Consider the following 26,767-nt stretch of genomic DNA (forward strand, 5'->3'; position numbering starts at 1 on the left):
CCCAGTAAAGCATCGGTGTATGTCACATGGAATACCTCTCATTATTTCAGGGCTGTTTGTTCAGTTAGAGCAGAGCCACTGGTAGCTGGAGCTCAACAGATGAGGTCTCTCGTTCTGAGCAGCTGTTGCAAGTTATTGATGACCTCATTAGAATGCTGCCTGCAGCACGACAGTGACTTTGAAGGACTTCCTATTCGGTGGCACACACCACCACCAAAGCCTGTGCCACTCGCTTCATGCCAAATGGTATTTCCTAACGGCCCTTTTGTTGACAAGACAAAGAAGAGGAATTTCAGTGCAGAGCAATTTGAGTTGTTTATCTTACAATGCTGCAGGGTTGTTTTTATTTTGTGATTTAACAACTCAAGAATATCTCCAATTTTCTTTCCATCTAATTTCACAAACAGGAGTTGTTTGGGTGATCAGTTTGATTATGGATTACATTTCCCCAACTTACTCTTTATGGTTGTTTACTATTAAAATTTAGTTATTTTTTAAGGCATTCCATTTACCCAGGCAAGTCGTTTATGTACTTATACAGGTGCTGTCTCTATATTTTATATCTGAGACGGTAGGTTGCTTTAATGAAGCCTCATTGAGCAATAATGCTCTGTAATTATATATGGCTTTACATTTGCTCTAACTCACAAACAAAGGCAACACAGGGGCACAAAATTGGAAGACATAAATTGTTTTTTAAGAGGCCACACATTAGCATTTGGTGGCTATAAAAACCAACCCTAGCACAGAGAAAGTCACCAATCAGCTGCCATAAATACTAACAGGACATGTGTTTTTGCATTTTACAACTACAGCGTTTGTCTTTGTGAGTATAATTAGAAATGGTGAGTCACATAAAGAGATGGTGAAACAAGGGGTATGCTGCAAACACGTGGTAGATCTCAAAGAGTTGAAGAATAGCAGATCCCAGAACACTGCACTTGCCCCAAAGATGTATGTAGCTACATACTGTATGTAGCACGGATGCAATGTAATGTGAGTCATACTTATAGCAAGAGTTGCCTTAGGGGGTAGATGCCTGTGATTTTCCCTTTATGATGCATATGAATTCATTTATTTTCACTTGTTTTGAATGAGGGCCTTCAGGAATATATTGAGGAGACATTTTATATTGCTATGATGAATGCTGGCTCTTGCGAAAACCATTTGCAGATTTTGTTCTGCTCTTTATTTCCTTTAAATCAATGATTATTTTTGACACCAAATGTAATCAGTGCGTTCAGGCGAGACTGTCAAACCTCTGAGTGAAATCAGCTCTGAGTTATAAATGTTCTGATATTAGGCGCTCTAACACAGACCACATGCTCCTAAGATATGGAGGGAACAAAATATTGGACATGCATATTAGCTCATTTATTATCAATAGAACAAGAGCAGTGTGATCCACCTGTATAAGTTTGATCTCAATTTCATGTAAAAACTTGAAAGTTGCTATGGCTGCTGTCCAGTGAAAACCTTCAAAATGAGAATTTAACCTTCCTAAACCTTACTAAACTTTACTGAAACCTTAATACACCAGAAAAGACCAAAGTAACCATGAAGAAATCCATAACGGTTCATGTTGGACTGTTTCAATATGACAGTCTAAATATCCAGGATAACACATTGAATTAGTCACATTTAATAAAATTAGCCTGTTTGAGAATTTTACACCAACTCATTCCTATAATAGACTCACATCTTACTCAACGGTTAATTGTGAATTGGTATTTATAGTCAGGTCTTCCCAATGAGCCACATTATACTGATACTGCACGAGCAGTGAGCTTGGGCTGAAGCAGCTGTTCTTTGATCTAAACGGCTCGTATTGGCTTAAACAAAGCACCCAGCCATCACTGGCAAGCCGACATGAAGTGCCAAGAGTGAATGCCAGTTCCCTCCAACTGTCTCTTCCTTGCTTAATATTAATGAACCACTTACATTTTAAAACCCACTACGTGTTATATAATAGTTTTGAGCAGAAGTTTCGTTTCCCTCGTGATATTGTTTTCTTCAAGATCTTTGTAAGAGAATAATAGAGACGGGAAGGTGATATGGCAGTTTTGGATTCCATCTGCAGGCTGCTCAAATTGGCCTTCACAGCCCATAAACTTTCCCCCCAGCCGGCCAGACGACCTCTACCTCCTTCCCTGTGGACAAGCCATATAATGTGCTCTTACAGGAAAGAGAGACAGAGGGAAGGTAGAGAGTGTGTCTGACTTCCATCTCTAAAGAGTAGTCATGTTCTTGGAAAGCAATAGAAATGCTGGAATTTAGCTTTTGGCACAAGGACCTGCTCTTTACAAATATAAAGTGAAATAACCCAGTGGGACTCAAGTTTAAAAGAAAACCTCTGTTAAGTTTGTCTTCATGGTAAAGTCATTACAATAAACCCAAGTACAAATCAATTCCACACAAGCCACTGTGTCAATTGAAATTCACTTCTGAGTTTGCACTGTAGCCCACAGCCCCAGAGCTTTACAGGGAAGCAGCACAAACCCATTCACCCAGAATCGTGAAAGCTAAGTTACAACGTTAGCTGTAAACTGTGCTTTTCCACTTCTTTTTTTGTATAATCAGCACTTCTTTGTTGTGAGCAAATTACAGTTGGGTTTACATGAAAGTGAATCCATTGGCAACGTTCCAAGCTTAAAGATAGAAGCGTCAGGTGGAGTTTGATAGAGAATAGGAAATCATCTGCTGGTGAACTTCCTCCCCCTCTGGAATGGAACAGAATCTGGTCCTGGGCCAACATCAAACATTCTTGCTGTAGGCAGCAAGCAACCTTGGGATAAAACACTGACAGTATCTCCTAAGATGGAAATGAGCAAAGAGATTTAAGTTCTTGTTTTGATGGTGAGGAAAACCTGCCTTGCACAACAATTCCAAATCCTTAAAACCTTCTCTGTGGTCTTTTTAATATTATATACGATAGACGATAATATTTTGGCACCGATCCAAATCCTTTCTCACTAGTTATTCCAGACATGAGTCCATGATCACGTACAAAACGTCCATAGGAATCTCCAGGTAGCACATTGGGTTTTCTGAAAAAACTTCCTCCTCATCTTGGCGTGGGATCCATAGGGATCAGGGGAGCCTGTGGTGTCTGATGTTCCTTGAACCATCTTGGGACAAAATGTACTCCGCCAAATGGACAAACATATCTCTCCAGTGACAAAGTAAATGAAGGATTGCACAATCAGAAACAATGTTTGGGCCACCTGTGCTTTTCAAATAATGTTTCATCGGTATGAAAGGCCTCCCGGAAAGCAATCCAACATCGATACACCATCACTGCTGCCTGTATTCATATTTGGAGTTTTATTGTCTTGTGTACAACCGTTATTCTGAATGGAAGTCATTACCTGTCAAAGGGATTTTGGTTTTTGGTGCAACCTGTTTTCAGTTTTACATTTCATCATATTGCACCACTATTCCCTGCAATCCACTCCTGCTGGTGTGACCTGTGGACATGAAGGTTCACTGAACTGTATTCTGAGATGCCCTTCTGCACACACCCACACTTGTAGCATAATATTGTTTGTGTACTAGTACCCTACCTGTCAGCTTGAATGAATTTGATCATTCGCTGAGTGCTCTTATGGACAAGGACTTTTTGGCTTCAGCTGTGTGTGTGTTTTTTGTGTTGCCCAGTTCTTCATAGGAGATAAACAATCATGCCATTTACCAATCAGAATTGATGCATTGTGTGCTTTTTATAACATTAAAATGAGCAGTACCCAAACCTTCAGGGCGCGTATAAACCTGTCTAGTCCCTTTTAGCTTTGTACGTCTGTTTGATTTACGAGACGTATAGGTGAACTGCATAAGCACAGTGCCATTCTTGACAAACAGCAATCTGCAGAAATGTTGAGTGTTATTTTATTTACACTGTGAAAAGATTTTATTTCATCCAGTGACAAATTTATATTCATGAAACACTTCTACTCCAGTCATTATCAGAGTCAAAAACACAGTGCAGAGGAGCAAGCCACTGATGTATTTCATCGGCGATGTCACTATCAGGCTATTTCACCTAAAGTCAAATGGATAATGCAACATGATGGTGTGAAGATAAAAGCTCTGATACTGTGGTGCCCGGTGATTTGGGATGAAAGAGACAAGTCCAGAATAAACAATGATTTTCTTTCATTCAAATATTCTGCCATATGGTATCTCCCTGTACAAACATGATGCACATAATGCCAAGCTCATTATGGAGGGTGGAATATGCATGAGTATTCCCCTCTGCAGTACCTCTTCATTAGAGCATTATGGTGTACTGTAATTACACACTCATTAATTGTTCATCATTATTAATCTTATTGGGATGGACAGTGTTATGCACTATTTATTTGTCTTGTAATCCAGCCCCGACAAAATGCTTAAATACTTAAGCCTGGAAACATAATGCACTTTCATTGAACTTTCATAAATGAGATGTTGTGGTACTAGCACACAAAACGTATTGATATAGCACCTTTCACAGAGGTCTGTAAGCGTTAAAATCATTCTGCCCCAGAATGTGAATACCAGCAAGACCGATGTCATCAATCTGCACCCCCACATGGCCTCCCTGATCAGTGAAACAAATAATGTTCACACCTTGGTAGTGCCAAAAGCTGAGGCTTCTATAGTCGCCCCTTACCAAAAGGGACTCAGGAAGTCCCTGTGACACATTTAATTTACACACAGTGGGGTCAGGCAGTATATAAGCTGCTTGAATAGTTGGGGTTCTTTCTCTCTCTACTCAAGTCCAAGTGCAGCCCATTCACTTCTTAAGTGCTCTGATTGGAATAAAGTAGTAAAAACAAGGAGAGTAAAAACACAGGGATCCTAACCAAATGCCTCTCTGAATAGATGTGGTTTCAACTGCTTCAGTCCACATAATCAATAATATGCAGCGCTAAGAGGACACCATTCCACAATTTAGGTGCAACAGTCAGAAAGCTACTTCTAAGTGTTGAAATTGGTGTGTGGGACAATTAGACAACCCTGATTAGTAGACCTAAGAGCTTGTGATAAGGGTGGAGATACGGCCATGCTCGGCTGTCAAAGTGGGGAACAGCATTTTAAAATGAACTGTGAAATGAAAGGAAGTGTAAAGAGATTGAAATGGGTGTAAGATACGTTGGGCCATGTTAAAAACCTTGCAGCCACATTTTGGAGGTTTTCAATTCAGTTCTCCACGTCATCCTTAGACACAGCAGTTCTCAGTTTGGCTATATTTCTAATGTGGAATAAACTGGAGTGAATCAGCATCCTGCTATGAGCGTCAAAGGGCATTGACTGATCAGAAATAACACCAAGATTGTTTGGGTTGATAGAGTGGAGGAGGATAAGATCGTCCTATAATTCCTAAAAAGTTAACTTTTCAAGCCAATGCTTGTTTTTTTTATTCCTTTGAAAGGCATCTCCATTCCTCAGATGCCAGAGAACATATTTTATTCAGCTGCATCCTTGATGGCTACATTCCAAGAGTGGATACCAGGATCTGTTTTCCGGGATGATAGCGCATAGGCTATAATAAGGTTCAGAGCACATCGGCCCTTCTATCAAACCGGTCCTCTGGTGCAGCTTTGGCTAAGACAGGTCTGTCACCCAGTGGGTTCACAGAGATGGGCACATAGCATGGGTCGGGTGCTCATTCACCCTCAAATGGGTCGATGATGCACAGCCACCGGGCCCCTAGCACATCACCCTGTAGTGTCAAGCAGAACATCACCCGCTGACGGCCCTGTCAAGGTCATCAAAAGGAGCATTCGTCTGGACATGTGCTATCAGAGTGAGAAAGCCGCCATGAGCACGCATGAGCAACGGACCGGAGCAGGTTCCATAATGACAAACACGCTTGGGGTCACGGCTTTCGGTTGTAGTTTTTCTGTACAACACTTCAACTGCAGTAGAGTTAAAATATGTGAGAATGAATCTGTGATAATTTATGGTTGCATGTTAACCTGAAGCCCATTAACATTACATAAGCCATGGACTGGGAAACCACTGAAAAATCGAGCGCCCAACTTCCCTGAAAAATCCATTTAGTACCTGTGTAGTTTATTTTGAAAAGTCATTATCCAACTCCAACACGTTACACATAGCTCATCTTTATAAGCCTATAGTCAACATAGATCATCCTGCAGTGTCATTCCGGAATATTCTCTTTCATGTGACTGGATTTTTTCGATTGGTTATATGTTCACGCATCCCTTGTTCTCCCTTTTATTTCTGTCTCGTGTAACTCTTGAATCGTCTTCCTCCCCTCATATCATATTACCAAACATCCCTCTTTCTACACGTTGTCATTTTAAAACCCTCTTTCCTCTCTTGCCTGCGCATTCTGCACAGCTTTTCAAATCTTTTTGGATATGTCATTCCCTCATTCGCCTTGTCTCTTTCCTCATCTCTCTCCAACCCCATCTTTTTTCGCCTTATTGCTCCTGCTCCCTCCACCTCTCCCGTCCTTTCACACCATTCTCTTCATCTGGCAGACTCCCATCCTCCCTCCGCCTCTCCCTCCTTTACATACTCCTGATCTGCCCCTGCTGGCCCCAGTCTGTCCGAAGGGATTAATTGATAGTGAGAGATAATAAATCTTCCCATTAGGCGCAAGGCCCCTGCCCATCGCTCATTATGCACCCGCTGCTCCTCGACGCTATGGCCTGGGGTTTCCCCTGCTTTTTTAACACGCACGTCTGCCATCTCGACGCCAGCAAGGTTAATCTCTCCCTGTCGCAGATGGTTGGCTCGCTCACATCGTGACACATTTTCACCCACGAACACCATTTGAAGACTCATGTTTATTCCGTTTCTTCTCTCTACTTTACGACGCCTTTGATATTTCACGTGAGCAGCTTTACAGTGCAGCAGACACAACACGCTATTGTGATCCATATTGTTCCAATTACACCAAATGTCTGATATATATTGTTGTTATTCAGCATTGTGAAGCTAAAGAACCCCACCCCCTCTTGCCGGTACCTACTAAATATCAAAGAAAAAGAAGAAAAACAAAATCAAGAAATGGCGAGAGAGAGAGAGACGAGACAATTACTCATTCTGGAGACTAAGATGAAAATGCTGCATGTAGGGATCTTCAAAGGTTCCTTTTTTGTCATTTCAGTGAACAGGAGTGGTCCATGCATTAGCCACTCACCAGTCACAGTAGATTCATAACATCCAGATGTGACACAAACTTCAAATCTGCCATTTACAAATCCGCCAGTGATCCATGAGATATAGTATAATAATAATGTTATTTAGTGGTTCATAGAGTTCAAAATTTGGAAATGTTTTTTCTGCTTCTTGGTGCAGTGCATTTAATAGACAGTGTTATACAGCAAATTTAGTCACCTTGACAAACCTGTACATTACATTAAGCACACTTGGAAACACTAAATACTTTTTCAGTACATTTGCTTATTTTAAAAATGTTGCTGTCATATTTTCATTTCATTTTGCTGTGATTGCACACTGGGATCATTAAATTCCTATCTAATCTAATGGTATTTTCTGTAACTCTGAAATCACTCAACACATTTTGTGATTTACATGTAGGCCTGCAATCGAGTGTTATTACTCATCAGTAACGGACTGTTATCGTCACTTTGTATTTGAATCAGCAGAGGTTTCCTTTGTGTTTTGGTTAACAGACTTTGACTTTGAATCTCTAGTGTCAACTCAAATATCACAATTTTATTTACACCTGAATTTGTTTTAGTTTTTTGTTGACATATAGAGTTGCAATAATTAAGGCATTAAATCAATTTTCTTCAGAGACTCCCAAGTAAATGTACTGACCTGCAGCTCACCAAGCTGCCATAACCCAGCATGACTCATCTGATAGTCTTATAATAATCTGTTTTGTATGTAGCATTTGAAGTGTATGTGCAAGAAATGTTTTCAACATGGTATAATACTATTGCACTGGGTAAACAGTAGTTCAATGGGAGATGGAAATCATTTGTGTTTTTTATTTAAAACTTCATATAACCCATACAGCAAACTGTACAATTGAATTATTCACAGTGTGTTAAAAAGAAAATAATTCAATAGCTTTTCTATAATATTTTGAATTTCCACTTGTTTTACTCAGATGGTTATTCTAATGTTCTCTTAACACATACAGTTACTAGGAAAACAAAATCTTTTTGTCGTTTTTTTACAAAACCTTACAAAAACTATATTCATAGAAATTCTGCATGTCCACAAAGAAAACCCTGGTTGGCACCAACATATTCATCATTGTATTTGAGAGGTTTTCTGCCAAATGATAGAAGCGGTGCAGCTGAAAAGAAAGGGTTACATAAAAAGGCAAACTGCTGTGACTGTTGGAAAATCAGAACTCATATCACACACTGCTAATGGAACACAGGTTATGTAGCGTACATTTTGCTTTACTTTTCGCTCACATTTCATACAATTTTGTGTAAAATGACATTATTCACAATAATTTATAAAAAAAGATGTATATATTCAGTACCCAAACAGACTGAAACAGCCAAATCAAAAACCCTGTGGAAATTCCAACTATTTTTGATTATGATGTCATTATTTTCACATATTACAGAAGTGAGATACAAGCAAACTCGAGTCTTTGAATCACCTGCATGAAAAGCTACACATGAGGGTAACAGTAATACAGTATAACCACGGATCAGCCGCAGCTTTAGAGAGAGACCAGGTCCTGTTTGGGTTTAGGAAAGATCTGGTTACAGAAGACACGCTTAAGGGATTTTTTTTTCAAGGGAATCTCAATATTACAGTGTCATCTTCACCTCGTAGAAATATTTGCCATCATAACAGAAGATTTACATACATTTCTCCTTCTCGTTGATAGTCATCCAATATAGCATAATATAATGCATTGCCATTAAATAAATAAACAAGGTCGGGGGCTGTGGAACTGGGGTAAGGTGAGGAAGTAGGTTAAAGTGACCTCTCTAATGAAATAAATAGCATCTATAACGTATCTGACTGAACAGAATTTATAACAGTATAAATTTAGCAAAATACATTATCTCCTGCAGATCTTATCTACATACTCTACTTTGCAGAAGGGATTCGATAAACATTTATACAATGAATCTCTACCATACCGATGCTAAATTTTACAGATTGGACTTTCCCCTTCAATCATATCACAAATGTGGAGCCTGCATTTTTCGTCTTGACTTATCGTTAAGGTAAACCTCACAGAGGTTTGCTGTTTGCTCAGCTCCAGGAAAACAGCAGATTGCTGACTCCTCAAATCTTCCTACAGCTTGATTCTCACTCAAGATATATTGTACAGTTATTTAATAGGCATTAACGTCAACAAGAACACACAAAATCAGCAAACATCTCTCTTCTGTCTACTCACCACACGATCCTCCAGCATGTTCACACTAGAAGTGCCGATTTACCCAGTCTCTATGTGCACAATATGAATTTAAACTGTAAAACGTAGCAACAAACAAAGTCTCTCTTTGGCCATTTAAAGCCAACCCCTGTCTTGTTTTCATGGTGCTCACGATGCAAAATGACCAGTACGCTGCCAAAAAGCCTCTCGATCACAGAATGTGATAACCATTCAAAATCACTGGGGGAGTTAAACGATCAGTATGTAGTTCAATAGAGAAAATGTATTTTAGTTTTAAGATCATAGTCCCGCCTGATTGAATACCTTCAACACCATCACATACATGTTGCATTGACATGCACCCTTTTCTGTAGGACACTCATGGATCACAGTTTGATGATGGGTCACAATACATCCTCGCAGTATTGTGTGGGGTACTCTTGATCGCGATCTTAAACTCAGAATCTTGTGAATGCTTCATCTTGCGTTAAACTTTTTGAAATTCCCAAAACAATGTTCTCAGAAAGGCATTGAACGAGGAAGCTCATCTGTTAGATTTCTTTTTTTTCTGATAGTTTTAGCAATATTTGCTTTATGTTACAGTACTGTGAGGTGGAATGGACAAGAAATCAGTAACTGTCACTGTAACTGTGCCAGACACTATTTACTACATTTTAATAGTCCCATTTTAACTAATTCAATTGAATGCATTGAGCACAAGATGAGTGCGCTCTTTAAATTGCTAAGTGAGCAGTCCTGGCCCGTGCTTCACTGTATAAAGTTCTGTCGAGTGGTCAAATCTTTGGCAATTAATATCTAGATTAGATTAAAATTGAACCATGTAAAATTAAAACTGAATCACATGAAAATCATTGAGACATAGGCCAACACAAAATATACTATTGCTCACATAAATCTTATTATATAACAAGATGGTCCAGGGTGTGGATTCATTTTTTTTGTTTCATTATTGATGTCTCCATCATTCCAACTTTACTCTCCATGAAAGATTCATTTCAAAATCGTCATTAATTACACATTTTCAACAAATACATTTACGTTTGAACTGCTGTAGTTCGCACTGTGGGTTAAAAATCAACAACTATACTGCAGATACTGAGAGAGAATCAAAGGTGTCTCTCTGACGCACCTTCCCAAAGTCCCTAAGCTTATGACTCATTAACCATTCAAGCCAAGACACCAGGTTTGAGGTAAAATAATTGGCCGCTGTCAAAGGGCAAAGAGGAGTTTGTGTATATCTATAGGGTAAAGGTAAGAAGTAAAGAACTTGATCATAATTTTGTTGTTTTGTGGCAAAACTGATTTCCAATGAAGTCGACCTGCGTATCTGCAAATTATTGCCATGCTCAACAAAGTCTGTATTTTCCCCCCATTATTCTGTTTCACTGATTGAAGATACCTTGAATGTACTATCTTGTGTTTTTGTTTTGCGCACGTAAACATCAGACTTGAAACAGATTATTTAGAGACGCCATTTCCTCTCTAGGGAGTTGAACGTTCCCCCAGATCCATATATTTCTTTAATCTCTGTGATCTGGAATATGGTGGTGAATGTTGTCATACCTGTGTGGCTGACGCTGCCATTTTGAGTTGCCCGTGTCTCGTAAGCGTCCCGTGTTTTGTCAGTGTCCCCATGTCACTGTGGTTAATGGTGTATCTGGTGATCCCGTCTATGCCATTGTCTCTTGTATCCGGCGTCACCCCTGACACGTTGCTCAGGAGGTTTTTGCCGTGGGGAGGACACATTGTTAGGGGAACACGGGAGTCATCCCAGTGCTGCAGCTCATGTTGTCCTTTCCTGGGAGTCGTCGGTCGTTGTAGGCGTGCATGTTGATCACTGCATCCGTCTTCACCATAACTGGAGGCTGAGGCTTGTGCTTCACCCTCCTCTCGCAGGTGAACGACAGTCTGATCTCGTCCACCATGGCACTGCACAAAGACCTCTGGGCGAAAAGGGAGGGTGAGGGGAAGGGAGCAAGAAGAAGAGGGGGGAGGGACGGGGGGTAAATGCCTTAGCTTTAAATTGGTTTGACAGCAAAGAGTGTCAACAGCCTTGAGTATAAACGGCATTAGAATATTTGTGTGTGTATGTGGACTCGTGGCTGTCAGCAATGTCAAATCCAACATGCAGCTTGCACCTGGTTTTTCACTTATTAATAATGGATTGAATCTCTACGTGCCAATTTTGAAATCATAGTAAAATAAATCCTTTGACATTATGTTTGAAAATCCATGAACAGAACACGTATCTGGCTTGAGGCGATATGAAAAAAAAAAAATGGCTAGCAACGTTTCTGCAAACCAGGGTTAAATAAACTAAAACCCTTGTGTGGTGTAATCAAATTAGCTGTACAACCTTTTAAAACACAAAGTCAAGGTGAAAGAAAATAGAATCGTGCATGTGATTTATGGGGACACATACCTGATCACGCTCTGTCGTCTTCCTCAGCTTGTAGATGAATTCGGCAACGGCCACAAACACAGACAGCACGAGGCCTGACGCCAGCACAATGAATATACCGCCCAGATTTTGGATACCCATGGGCCCTGTCTCACGACGCTCTTCATCCAAGCAGCTGCTGCCACTCCACCACTTCTCCTTCAGCATGTGCAGACGCCCATCCTCCAAGATGCTAAGGATTGCTATGGTGATTTTGTCCCTGTATGGGGAGCCTGCAAGCAGCATAAGGTCTGTTTTACTGTTGGAAGAAACACCAGCTGGAATCTGCGATAATAAGCTTCATAAACACGTTATGGTATGTTAGCTCACTAGTAGCAAAAACTAATTTTCCCTATTGTCTAAACCCCCACATCCCTCCAAGGCAAAGCTTATAGAAGATTGCTGGTGTGTATTATTGTCTAGTGCCTTCATGAACAGTCTACATTCATTTGTAAGTCTTACCTAGAGGAGTGCCGATTCCATAGCCTTTGCTGTCGATGAGCCCTCCCACCTGTGTCAGGTTACAGTTCCGCCTTGTGATGTAATCGATTGTGGTGGACTCCATAATGAGGGCGTAGTCTGACTTCAGCACCCTCTGAATTCCGTCTTCAATAGACTTGACCAGTGATGTGCTTGGCTTGCTGCTCATAAAGGCCCACATCTTCTCAAAGGTAGAAACCTTAGATTTCTGCAAGGGAATTAAAGATCTGGTGTAAAGATATGCATCGCTGAAGTGATGGCTGTTTCTGACCAAAGATATCAAAATACCTATCTGTAAATCCTCAAAATGTATACAGATTCCCTGGTCAGTGAGTGGCTACAATTATTTTTTAGTCCTACAGTACATCTACCATGGTCACACATTTAGAGGACCACGAATTGAATCACATGTCTACTCTCAATCCCAAGTACTAGTGAAGCAATAATAACAGAATGCTCTGTTAGTCTTGCATCAGGCTATTGGGTATTTCATGCAATTTTACACGAGGTGACATTTGTAGCATGTCTAATCCTAGATAATTACTGTCTGAGGACCATAAGGCATTTCAAATTGCAAGAGAAGCTATAATAAGCAGCGCCATATTGTTATGTGCAACTCCGATGGAAGCATAATTCTGGTAGCTCAAAATAAATATATGGTTTTGAAACATTACTCTACCAAAATTGGAAGAGATGCCCAGCATGGTAACTCGGTAATATTCCTCTGGTTTTAATGGCTTTCCTTGATATGCAAGTGGATCAGGAGGTCAGACTGGAGGAAGGTCAAATAGGCAAAAAGCTAATGGAGTTTGAATGTCTCATTCAAATATGTCTGATAAAGAATGATTTCCAAAGCAATCCCATCTCCTGAGGAGCACGTTGACATTGGATACCTGACATGTTTGCTAAATGCTTCAATTACTTCGTTTGTTTGAAATGACTGGAAAAAGTTTTAAGACATTTGCTAAACAGCAGAAAAAAAGTTAAACGTTTCAAATGAGTCTCCCTTAATATTTGCCATCTAATTTTGTCATTTTAAACTGACATGCAGGGTGAGGCAGTGGCTCAGTGGGTAGTGCTTCTGCTTGGGAACCGGAGGGTCGCCGGTTCGAGCCCCTGCTGAGGTGCCCCTGAGCAAGGCACCGAACCCTCAATTGCTCCCCCCTCTGCGAAGGGTGGTAATGTAAGTCGCTTTGGATAAAAGCGTCTGCCAAATGATCGTAATGTTAATGTAATGTTAATGCAAGAATGACTCTATGTGAAATTAGTTTTCATGCTACATCAAATTATAATCTCCATGCCTGATCTGGCTTGTATGTTAGTTATTTATTTTAGACAATGGGTGGGAATGGGGAATTTAGTGGCACATGTGTGGAGTAGATGCTAAGCTAAACACCAAGGCCGACTGTTGTGTCATTGTAACCAAAATCCATCCATTTCGCACAAGTGCAAAGCCTTTATCTATTCCCTTACCTCCTCAGTATTTATCATGCTTCTTGTTGATTCATTGTGCTATGTGGCTTTTGAATTTTGTAACTTTTGTATTCACACACCTCCCATTAAGAAAGCTACACTCACAACTGCAATTCTTCAGAGCACACACAAGTAAGTTTAACTTTCTTTAGAAAGGGCCAACAGGTTCAGTCAGATGCAGGCACACCAATAATAACCACAGGATGTTAAACTTTCATAGAGATTGAGGCCATAAGACTGCAGTCTTACAGCATAATGACGCAACTGGCAACTTTATGTACATATGTACATCTGCATGAGGCCTAATTACTATGGAAGCTGTGCAATCCTCTAACACACACCATTGAACAGAATCTACAATGAAACACACACTATTTATGAGCTACCCAAGTATAAATTTGAGGGAACATAACAACGGGGGCAGACAGATGCACTGGATGAATCTCCACACTGAACGTCAAACTGAAGGATTTTCTCTCTTCAATAGAAAGCTGGTGTGTTAATTTCCTCAATCTTAGAAACTGTAACTGTGTTATGTGCATAATTCAGCACTACAACAGCTGCAACAGCATCTAAGTCAAAGCTCAAAATAATAAAATAAAGTCAAAGACCCTGCAGGCAAATGTTGAAACTTTGGAATAAAAAAATCATTATGGAGGAAAACATCAAACAGTGAAGAGAAGTGTAGCTGAGGAACTTGTCTTTGCTGCGGGAATTAAGATCTAACTGGAAATATATATAAATAGTCTTCATTCTTCCCCTTGGACCATACAGTTCTATGAGTTTGTGTGTGTTATCTTTGTACTCTGTGTGCTTTAGCTTTTAAATGTAAATACAGCAATTCTGTGAACAAATGATTTTTTTTATAATATGGACCTCTATATCAATATGGTTATTGACTCAATCACAGCTTTAAAAAAATCATACTATACCCTGAAGAAACTCATGGTTGCACCATCTCTAACGACGCCATACTCAATCTTGGTCTGCTTGGCAATGTCGTCGGCCGAGTCCACGGGCGAGTCCATCCTCTCCACAGTGAGGAAAGCTGCTAAATTAGCTGTGTAGGAAGAGATGATGATGAGGGTGAAGAACCACCAGATGCCACCAATGATCCTGGTAGACAAGGCTTTAGGCATCAGCTCTGAGCCTGTTGGAAACACAAGGACAGAGAGAGAGAGAAATAGTATTGTACCATTAACTACAGCACATTTGCCACATGTTGCCAACTATTTTGTATGATTTCGCCTGTTGATAATGTTGGCATTGGTGTTGATCGCGGTACATTGTTATTTGAGAAAACACAGAACAAAGCCAGTTAAGCCAAACATACATTTTACAAGCTTAATTTCATTTAGGGGTCCAAAAAAAATCTTAATCCTTTTCAATTCTCTTTTCCAGCAGCAGTGATGGGCACACTGAGTGAAATCCGATACTGTCTCTTCAAGGGCCCCTACCTTCCTGTTGGTTACGTGTGGGTGTGTCTAACCAGGTGTGTGGTAAGTCCAATTTTTTACATGTTGATGTTAATTTACTGCAGAAGTAATAAATAAATAGAAAGGAAAGGCAGTTCTGCAGGCATTTCTACTTTTGTTCACTTACTTCCTACAACAAAGGCATAATATTTCCCCTCTAAGCCTAAAATAAGATGACACAGATCAGTTTCTCATCTTCTACATTTATAATAAATCCAATCTTTTTTTCTACCTATGAGCCAATCTCATTAAACTTGATTTATCAGATGTAAATTCTCAAAATCAACACAGTTCAGTCATTCTGTAAAACAAGTAAAGCCAATTTAGCTGTTAATTTGAAGTTTGTTGATGTGCAATTGTTTCTTTGTAACAAGTAATTCACACAACTATAATTCAATTCAATTCAATTTCCTAAGATGTGCATATCATGTCATTACCTAATTTACTGGATGTGCATGCTAATGTGTGCAGCAAGCAAACCATTACAGTCTGAATAAGATATGGATAAGATAAATCAAGATATACTGAAGTACCTTGCATCATTGACAATGTGCCTCCGCATCAGCCTTGACTTTGAGTGGTCCTCTGCTGAGTAATACTGTGTTTACAATGGCTCTCTGACTGGTGTTAAAGTTACTTTATATCTCATCTCTGACAACCTTTAAAATACCCTTGTGCTTTGTGTGCTCCGTTACTCTACTGAGAAGATTTATGAGGGCAATTCTGAGGAGTAACAAGCCCACAGAAAGGGGGGCAGAGTGGTCGGCTCTTTAACCTCTCCTACCAAATTTGATTGGATTTGTCCTTTGTGGTTTGACAAAGGCTCTACATGGTTGCAAACAAAGGGAGACAGCACCGTTCCTTAATTTACTCTGACTTCAGAGACGATCCAGATGCGTACTCCTGTTGCACTAAAAACGAACTGAAGCAACTGGTAACTCAATTGAATTCCACACTATAAAGCGCTGTTGTCAGCAGGGAGCTGTATATAGCACTGCATCCCAACACTCAAAAAGCAGATCGGTCACATACAGCCAAGGAAATAAAACGTTGTCAATATGCTTTACATTTATTTCAAGAAGGACCCACATGGTGCTAGGCAGTGAGACATAAATGTCCTCTCAGGGTGGAATGTACTGATACTGTTTCAGTAAGAAAAACATTGCATCATCTTACTGACTGCAGCACTGCGCTCATATGAATGGAGTAAAGATCACGACACTGAAGCACAACACTATTACGGGATATTGGGAGAGTTAATGATACATATTTTAACACAACATTATAACTATGTTGTCAGTATTCTCTGTTGAATATAAGGACACAATATTTAGCTGGGTGCTTTTAGGTTGTCTGTATTTAAAAACGTAGAACAAAATTCATCAATGATGGCATACATAAGTTGCTTCTCTCCTTGGTGTCTGTGGTGCATCATGCTCAACACAATGCCCTGGTTTTCAGGCGCCTTGCTCCCCTCTGTCGATGCCTCAACTTATCGTGAGAGAATGAGGATCTCCCATGAGAATCATTACCTGCACTTAGCATTCCCTCAGTGGAGTCATCACACACACACTCACGCTTTGAATGCCCAATGCTCGTAGTAGCGGTATTTGTATTATTGCTCATTATTAGCTGCTTTTAAATGATGAAACTTGACAATGGAAATACTTATTCCATCAAGTTAAGCTTTTTAACCACACACAAATTAGAATCGACACAATAGATTACAACCAAATGTAGAAATCACTCTCATTCTAACTATTTGTTTTTATATAGTGCAGGAAAGTACCACGAAAACAAAGGCAATGGCACTGGGATAGAGATTGAGAATGACTCAGAAATCAGATGTACTCTCAAAAAACAATTTTATAGGCAGAAAGCAATTTACAGGAAATGTTCAGACATATGTTTGTTGTGAGCAAAAGCGTTCAGATACCCCCGGAAAGCATTTGAAGTGTGTTTGCCTTTACACCTCTGCACATTTTGTGTTCTCCGTGTTGTCTGTGACACCTTCCTCCCACCAACAAGCTGGTAAACATTTCATTTTTTATTGAGGGGGGTGGGAGGGGGATCTCTTCAGATATGTCCATTTGCATTTTACAAACATATCATAGAAGCAGCTGTCTTCTCAGCTGCTGTCACGGTTTTTGGCAGACAAGCGAGGTGTGTGTTTTTGTACGAAACGGACAAAACATACCTCAAATAACTGCCGTGCACCACCGTCTGTAACATGAATAGACTGCTGACTTATAATAACATTCCATTTAAAATTGTGTGAAACATGTTTTGCCTCTTGTACACTTGACTACAACATTGCAATCTATAAAGATTCAAGAGGAAATACGTATGAGCAGATTATCATCAGCTTCAATACAATACAGGATACAGCAGCAGCTTTGGCATCGACGAGCACTGTGGGTCATGGTGAAAATTCTAAAGGAGAAAACATCCCTGCTTTGGCCTTATAATATAGGCTACTAACTATCTCATTTTGTTTTGATTCTCCTTTGGCTTCTCCCTGGCGGCACACTGGGGATACACTCGTAGCCTCTGCTGCACCGGCAAATTGGCAGAGCTACCATGCAGTTTCACAAGAGTGCTGCCGAGCATCTGTGCTTAATGAATTGCTGAATGTGTTTGCTATCCTTACGGGCAAAGATCCACGGCCCAGTCTCACTAAACCTCCTTGATTTGTCTTGTTATACTGAGGTTAAACATTTTATTACTTGGGTCTTGTTCCTCCCCAGTTGACTTCATTATGTTATTTCTGGGCTTTCATTTGCTTACCTATTCCTTTAAAGGACATGAGCGAAAACCTATCTGTATGCCTTTGGAGCGTTGAAGCTATATTTGTGCTGAACGCAAGAGCCACATTAAAATGTAAGTGTTTGCTTGCATGCATTGGTATTCATTTGGAAAATGGCAAAGTAATGGCAACGTTAATGGCTATGTAATGGTGACATCAGCATCAAACATGACTGGAGTGACAGTGAACAGAAATGGGAGGCTACTTGGTGGACAGCAGTGGGACATATGAGCCCCTACAATGGGCCACTCTGCAAATTGTACAGTGCTGTAAACATCAGATTCACACCAGCCAGTTCTAGCGTGGCTGACAGCTGGTATTTGTCAGACATGTTCCCCAACTTACCCTTTCGTCCCAACACTCAGAGAGGCTCTTGAGCTGGGCCAGTGACTGCGTTATGGGGAAATAAATGCAGCAATGTTTTCCATCCTTACCTGCCAATCTCTGACAAGTGCCTGGCACCCTCTCTCCCTTTTTAAAACAGCAGGTAGGTGACAACAGCCTTCCTTTGTCATGTAAGAATGAGCTCTCCAGTTGTTCTTGACAGGTAAATGCCTTATGAAACAGTCTCGGAATGGAAATCACGGAGCTTGTCAGTGAAAGAGGCAGAGTGGGAGCGAGCAGTGAAGAAGGGAGGGGGTGGTGGGATGCTATTGTTTTTGACAGGGAAGGAGAAGTGAGCACCTTCGTACCTTGTTGCATTAAGGAGCCGACTCCAAACCAGAAGCTGTTGAGGAGGGTGAAGTTGTTTTCCACCACATCCGATCCAGGATTACAAGGGTGGGCATCATACCATTCATATGGGCTGAACCTGGGAACGAGACGGGTTGAAATCATCAATGTCTTTATACAATCTTACAATCTTACTTTACAGAATCTTATTGATCACCTAAAAACCTTAAACTCAGACTCATTTGTAACAGTCTGAGGTGCTACCACACCATCACAACAGCTGTTTTAAGATTAACAGTATGTATCATCCGACCTACCCTGTCTAACCAAGAGAGGAAGCTGTGTTTGCCACCTTGAGAAGAATGACCACAATGCAAGGTGGACTAAAATGGGTGTATGTTGTGTGTGTGTGTGTCCTTGTCTTTGTAATCTCGACATGATTAATCTTAGAAATGGGGATAACGGCACATACTTTCACTTGAGGAGAGGGAGGGGTGGTAAACAGGAATTATGTATTTGTAATTATAGGTTTAAAAGAACACACTTTTAGGGAGCACTGACGGAATGAGACCAATAGCTCGATGAAAGACGCTTTTGTCAGACACAATCTAAATGAAAACCACTTTGGATGAGAAATTCACTTGAGAATTTGAGTCATGCCAGTTTCAGACTGAACAGTATGAAAGCCATTGCGGCAAAGTATTCGTTTTTTTTTCGTTATTATTACGATTTAAGTGCAGTGTTGTTAAGGATAAAAGTCAACTCTTACGTTACTTCCTCCTACTATTACCTTTACATATCTCCTCAACCATCTTTCATGTCCTTTGAAGTTGTCCAGCTTGGTACAAAAATAACGCTTTTCAGAAGGTATAGAAACGCTCTGTCTGAGAATGTGAGACATGAAGACTCCCCATCAAGCATGCCTATTTCCACATGGCTGCCATTTAGTGTGACACTCCCTGAAGATGCTCTACACATTAAGTGCATTTTCACAGGCAGGTGGCGGAGATTAAACATGGTAAATGTCAGTACTTCCTCCTTTCAAGGTCTGTAAAAATGTGAGGTGTTTTGTTTTTTATTCTGCATGTGGACTGGCTCCTTTAGTCTAGAGATAAATTCTCCTCAAAAGGTGGCAGATCTGTTACTTTAATGAGATGTAGGCAATTTGCAGTGCTAATGATCGGAGAAATCCACCTTTTTTTCCCCTAAACGAGGTAAGTAAATAAAGCGGTTTACGTGTTTGAGTGCCCATTCTCAGGTCTGAAGGACAATCATCTGCAAAGATTGAATTGATTGAAATTTAGACTCTTCAACAGGTACAGCTGTTACAACTGCATTTTCTGAAATGCCAGGGCCCATTCCTGTTTGACAATGAATGTGTCTGTTTCAGTCAATTGTGAAAAACAGATTTAAAGTGAATGATCATGAAGTGCTATTTAAAGTTTTGCCACTTTTTTACTGATCTTACTCTACTTTCTTAGCCATGTTGTCAATCCCTACTGTCATATCACGAATGCAGTATGTTTCCATCAAGTGTCTCTCTTTTAGACAGTCAGACGCTGTGGGGGTTAAAGCTCAATTGTAACCCTGACATGCAAGTTGGGCTGAATTTGAGATTGTTGTGTTTGCCATGTAGCTTGACGATAGAGCATGCATTGGTCATTGAATACGTGCAGTGTGACACAAATCCACATAATTACTTGATGGCACAATGTCTGCCTTGGCAATACACTGACCAATTACTGTCTATATTTGAAATGTGATAAATGTAGTACTCTTGTAATATCATTTTGTCATAGTTTAATGCTAAATTTAAAGCCATGTGACAGTGACGAGGCAAAACACATTTTATGCACACAGCAAATTACTCACGGCATGACCAAACTGACTGACGGGAAGACAATTAAAATTGTTGCTATTTTAAGTACAGTTTCCACACAGACAAAGCAACAATGCTGATTCAATAGTTATGGTTTCTCTGCTTGTTTCTAAAAAAGGTGGAATTGGCAAGGCTAACCAAAAGCTGTCAGACAGGGGTGCAGAGTACAAAGTAGGGGGATTTCAAACCGCTGTGGCAACACGGCTCAGGACAATGTACAGATGTGCAGGTTGGCACTTGGTATGCCCCTGCCATCACAGTATGAATGGGCGAATGTGAGGTCATTGTAAAAGTGCTTTATAAGTCCAGTCCATTTACAGAAATTATATTGAATCTTATTCATATATTTTCTGTTCTGCAAACTGTTTCTTTGGTCATAATGATTTTTCCTGCTTTTTTCTTTTATTCCAAACTTTATAAAACTTAGTTTGCAGTTATTTTAAATACTGCAGAATGCTGTTATATGCACCTGGAGCCATTTATACAGAGACGGCTTCAACTTTCCTGCTCCATATATATAATCTTTTATTCGATTTCATATTCAACTTTTATTCCTACTGCAGTGTGGATATGGTTGGTCTGAAATCATTCTACATTATGATAGTGGAAACCTGTTATAGGAATGTGACACCAATATGACTCTACCATAGATGCAGTTTTTGGCCCCATACAGAAGCTCACAGACACATACACTGTGGGGAAATTTCATTAATAGCATATACAGGGAGAAAGCTTCACCATTATACACTTGAGTCAATGTTTAACAATATGAAGAGGATAAATATATATTTTTTTTCTAATGTATTTCTCCAAACTCTGGGATTGTATTGAACAACTGAGGCAAACAGTATTCCTCCTCCCCTTTCATCCTCTGTGTTATCCCTGGTTTTAAGGGCAAGCCTGATATGAACTGACATGAATACGAGGCAGCATTTTCCACTTTTCTAATACTTTTTTCATAGATGTAAGCACAACTACATATTCTACATCATCATTTACCGACAGCTATGGACTAAATGTGCCTTTAGACAAATGCGTGCTATGAGTTTTCTGGGTATCATTACAGCAGGATGGAGCTCAAGTGTTTTCTGCAAGATATTGTTAGCAATACCATCAGCCCTCGACATGTCCGACATATCCAGCATGTAAAATTGCCGGCTTTCGCTGAAGTAACCCTCTTATTGTTCACTGAGGTCTATTATACTTGCAATGCATTCTAGGGTTGCAGCTTTTCAGCTATCGAGGCCGGCCTCCAAAAACTGATGCAACAATTTAAGATGATTTTGTGCTTGTATGAAGCCACTCCAGAATGTTTAGTCTCAAAACAACGAATGAGGATGGAGGAGTGCAGCTGTTCGCTCTCAAGCCCTAAAACTGTTTTTCAAAGCCAATTTTTCTAGAACTTCCTCGAGCACCACTTTGCATGAAAAGCACCAGGAAAGACTGTCAATGGTACTGACAGGATGTTCATCACATTCATGAGCAAAAAAATAAAAGTGGGATCCTTGCCATCCCATCCAACAGATAATCTACATCCATTCTAATTTTATGATTTATTACTGCCAGCTATTTTTTTTTTTATGTAAATGCAGATGATTCGCACGAAATAAAAAGCCCACTCCATTGAAATACGATCTCAGGTATATGTATTTATGTACGTTTTAACCTGTGTCAATATGACGGAAAATGATCTTTTATGTTACATGAGGCATCTTCTTTCATTTTAGGATAGTTGCCAATTCAAAATTACATAGGAAACAAGAAATTGCAAGAGTAGGCGATTGCAGCCCAACTGCAGGTTTTGCACCCATTCCTCCTCCCACTGATGGGCTGCACAAAGAACACATGCAGACAAAACTGCCTTAATCACTATTCACCAACTGCCAACTGGCCTTGGCATTCATGGAAATTACTGTGTTTAGTGACAGACCTCACAGACAAATGTATGAATGACTTGTTGGACAAAAAGCATGCCACTTTCAGCCTTACCTGGCAATGACAAAGAGGACACAGCTAACACCTAGGTAGGCCAAGAGGATGTAGACCCAGATGTCGGGGGTCATTGGGTTGAGGAAGGAGAAGAAGCCGTTGTTGGTGGTGTTGGGTTTGCGGTACAGGATGCTGATGCCCATGCTCATGAACGGCTTTGAGAAGTCAACAACCCTTTCGCGCATGTAGGTTATGGTAAGAGGAGCCACGGCCAAGTCTGCTCTCTGTAGGAGAAGACAACGGAAAATAAAGTAAAATCTAATAAGTTTGACAATAACTACACAGAATAAAACTCAGACACAGTTTTACGCCACTTAATTGCAAATTTTCCCTCTTTTTTTTGCTTAGTGTAGGATCTTTGCTAATTTAACATAAATACTTTACGTTCATATTTACATGCATAATATGTCAGTGGTTTCTGAGCTTGTTTCTGTGTTTTACTGCCAACTAGTGGCCACAAATTTATTAATGCTGCTTTAAATTATTGTATGCTTTTATGATCTATTATTATTTTTACTGGTGTCAGTTATTTTCACTATCATTACTATATCAGGAATTTACAACATATTAATAAAACTTCCTCCCCTTTCACCTCTGACAGTGAGAGATACCATCATCATAAATTTTATGATGCACTAATTAAAACCAGCATTCTGTCTCTTCAATGATACCTTTTTAAAAACTGGAGACATCAATCAGACGTAGTTCCATCTGCAATTTGATTACCAAGGGCAACGTCAACGACCTATGCCACTGTGTTTATGTTTCAGACATGGTTGAGAGTGAAGTTGCAGCCACAGATGATATGCATATGACTTGATACGCAGAAGGTTAACAGTTATATGAGCGGCCCCTGCAACTCCCATGCACAATGGCTGGACAGGAGGTTAATGAAACCAGCTGCTTGGTTCACGCTTGGATACCTCTTTCCTCTGAAAACGACACAACCCACAAAGGGAGGCTTTCTTCACTTCCTACATACTGAGCGGCAGGAGAGGAAGAAAGCTTGTTCACTGAAAATCACATGTTTCTGAAGAGATCGTTTCTGCTTAGAAAATGAATTTCAGAGGCACTAAGAAGACTCCGAACCCCCCCCCCCCCCCCCCCCCCCCCCCCCCCCCCCCCCTCACACACCTATTAATAAATAATATTAGATAAATATTTAAGAAATGACAAAATTGTGAAAATGAGCACAAAGTAATCAAATAATATTAGATTAATATTTAAAATGAAATGACAAAATAACCATTCTAGCCGAGGTTGAGCTACGTAACCCAGCCAAGGACAAGCAAACAGCACAAGAGCACACATGCACAAACACACAGAAGGCACACAAACGGCAGCAAAGACTGATACTTCAAAGGAGCGACAATGGCCTTGTAGACCACTTGACAGAGGCAACGCAAAAAAAAGTCAAAGCACTTAAGTTTAACTATGAATGTAAGTACACAAATATGTACAGCAAATTTGTTATGTGTGATGGCAGTCGACAGTCAATGAATAGCAGCACTTAATTGAGGCAATGGATCGTTCCCATAGGCAGAGCATGTTCGTGCACAAAGTCTGGGTAGAAAGTCGTTGTAGACGTAATTGCTGTGTGTGGTAAACACATTTTGCCCATATTTGGACATATATCATGGCAACACAGATCTGAGAGAGCACCTTGTCCCAGCTAATGCTAATTACTGCAGCCAGAGGATTCAGAATGAATGAATTGAACTTTGTGGTAAACAAATTTTGGAAATATGCAGAAATGCCAAATGGTTCTCTGTGCTTGTTGACGAGACTGGTGACATAAGCAAGAAGGAAGAAGAAGCTTTGGTTGTGCATTATGTGGATACTTGAAAAGGACTATACACAGTGCAGGAAGACTTACTGACTGCGCACTACATGCAGTGTAGAAATGACGCATTAGGCTTTGTTATTGGTCACATAACTTTGTGACCGCATCTCCAAAATGACTCCACGCTTTTTTAGTGACTCTGACACAAGACAGCCACTACAGAACATTTCAGACACAATGCAGCACGATGCAATTGGCAATTATGTGGACTTGCATACCACAATTTCTAATCAACAGGCAGAGAGCCAGAGCAATGGAGTCATTCGACTTCACAATCAGCGTCAAGGCTCACTGTAACATTTAATCCCACGAAGCAATGCACTTCAACATCCTTCATGTGATCTGCTGAAAGCAAGCGGACAAGCTGGCAATATTGTTTCGCTTCTTGGCAAAAAAAGTTGTGAATGTTAGGTTTTGTGGCCTGTGGGGGAAAGGCCGGTGATTTAGCTGGAAAAATTGATGTCACCCCTTCAATGTTTCGTCCGGTGGGCAAACAAGCCAACAACCAAACATTCTAGCTGCAACTCTGAGGGAATCCTGGAGGCTCTTCCTTTTCCTACCATTTTTGGAGGCAAATTGTTCTCAAAATCTCCTTCCTCTCTCTCTCTCTCTGCAACAGTAACAGTATGGCCCTTGATTGAAGGACAGAAGTGTTATCAATATGTTCACATTACCTATGCTCTAAGTCGAATAACAGCTTGATGCGCACACCATTTCCATTCTATTGTTAAGATTTGCATGTTTTCCTGATGAAAGTGAAAATCAAGAACTTCCCTAAGGGCGACACCCACTGGAACTTACAATGTAACTTCAGTGTAATCACATATTTGGGCTTGTCACTCAGTTACATGTGATAAGTGATAGTAAACAAAGGTCAGAACCAAAGCATTCCCAGCACAACTGTCGCCTCTACAGAGACAGATAGATTTGAAATACAGCCATCCTACAGTGCATTGTCTGTGTACTCCATAACTATACAAATTCAAATACTTCTCCCTCTCTTCTCTGTTGCCAACCTGCCACTCAGCCTGAGGATTAACCAGCATGCACTCTCACACATCCCTACGGTGAGCTAATATACGTGGCGCATGTCCTTGTTCTGGTACTGCTCAGGCACATAGGTATACTGGACACAAGCAAGATAACCTGGTAGTGGCCTGCAGTGTGCCACATGGCTTGGTGTTATCTGGGTGTGCAGATGGTGTGCCCTGAGGTGTTCTTTCTTGTGACAGTCTAGTGGACTCTGGTGTGATCAGAGGTGGAAGACAAGACTTAATTTATTCAAGTACTATACTTGTGTATAGTAAGGGGCACTTGCAAATAAACGTTTTGGGGTGTTCGGAGGGTTTTTATGATTTAATATCTGACTTTTTCACTCCGGACTCCACAAACAAAATTGAAGTTATAAGTGTTCCTGACTGAATAATGCATTTATGGATCAATAATACAGAAGAAGAAACCTTTATTCTTTGTGTGCTGTTTCTTCTTACCAACTCCAGGACATGCAAACTCCATAGAGAAAAGCCTGGGGTTCAAACTTCTTGTTGTGATGCAACAATGCTGACCACAAGAGCTCCCAGTTGCCATTCTTCACCATATTACATTTTATTTTGGATACTGGAATACAGTCTAGTGCAAATTCTAAGTTGTATTCAAATATGCTAATACAACATCGACTTGTAATTGAGTTTATTTTCATGTCACAGATTTCAGTACTTCTTCCACCACAGAATTTGATCCATGCATTTTAAATCAATTGGTAGTAAAACTCTTTGCCTATGCACTGTAAGCTGTTTGTTCTTGTTTTTGTTTTTCAAGTAATAATTGAAGACAGCACAGGGCATAAGCACATTTGCCTCAGAAATGTGATGATTCATGTCTGCTGCTTCAGCTCCAAATGCATACAGTATTAACATATTGCTTACAACCCTTGCTTTTTACCCCTCAACAAACATGCTCACTGTGCTGTTTTGTGCAGTATGTGCATCTTAAAGGGTGCCATCACAGTTCTGAAATGAAGATGGAATAGCACTTACATGCATGTTGGTGTTGCTTTTTCCATTGTATGAATGTGTAGCTCATACTGTATGTGAGGGGAACATGTTCTCTCTCTCTCTCTCACACACAAACACAAACAAACAAACACACACACACAAAATCAGAGTCAACCTACTCTAAGTGCAAATTCTGCTGTGGTGGGATGTTTGTGGTAATTGCAGAAATGCACACTACACATCCTAAAGAACATTGTAATGGGAATAGCAGATAAAGACTGAAATGGGTTGTTGCTATAGGGTCGGTAAAAGTGTTGCTGAGGGTATATAAAGAATTGGTCACTTGTACATGCAC

General features: G+C 40.2%; 1 protein-coding gene across 1 annotated transcript in view; it reads right to left on the reverse strand.

Annotated features, from left to right (window-relative positions):
• Positions 1–11,109: 11,109 nt before the first annotated feature.
• Positions 11,110–26,767, reverse strand: part of grik3 (glutamate ionotropic receptor kainate type subunit 3) — a 74,810-nt gene continuing 59,152 nt past the window's right edge. Inside the window, exons 11-16 of the mRNA XM_076152672.1 lie at positions 22,576–22,799; positions 18,728–18,846; positions 14,687–14,904; positions 12,264–12,489; positions 11,784–12,034; positions 11,110–11,304 (exon numbers count right to left, since the gene is read on the reverse strand). Of these exons, the coding sequence (XP_076008787.1) occupies positions 11,110–11,304; positions 11,784–12,034; positions 12,264–12,489; positions 14,687–14,904; positions 18,728–18,846; positions 22,576–22,799 (1,233 nt within the window). The remainder of the gene's footprint in view (positions 11,305–11,783; positions 12,035–12,263; positions 12,490–14,686; positions 14,905–18,727; positions 18,847–22,575; positions 22,800–26,767) is intronic.

The sequence above is a fragment of the Genypterus blacodes genome, unplaced genomic scaffold (assembly GCF_046128005.1).
Source record: "Genypterus blacodes isolate CSIRO-AG114 ecotype Tasmania unplaced genomic scaffold, CSIRO-AGI_Gbla_v1 ptg000057l_1, whole genome shotgun sequence".
NCBI classification, from domain to species: Eukaryota; Metazoa; Chordata; class Actinopteri; order Ophidiiformes; family Ophidiidae; genus Genypterus; species Genypterus blacodes.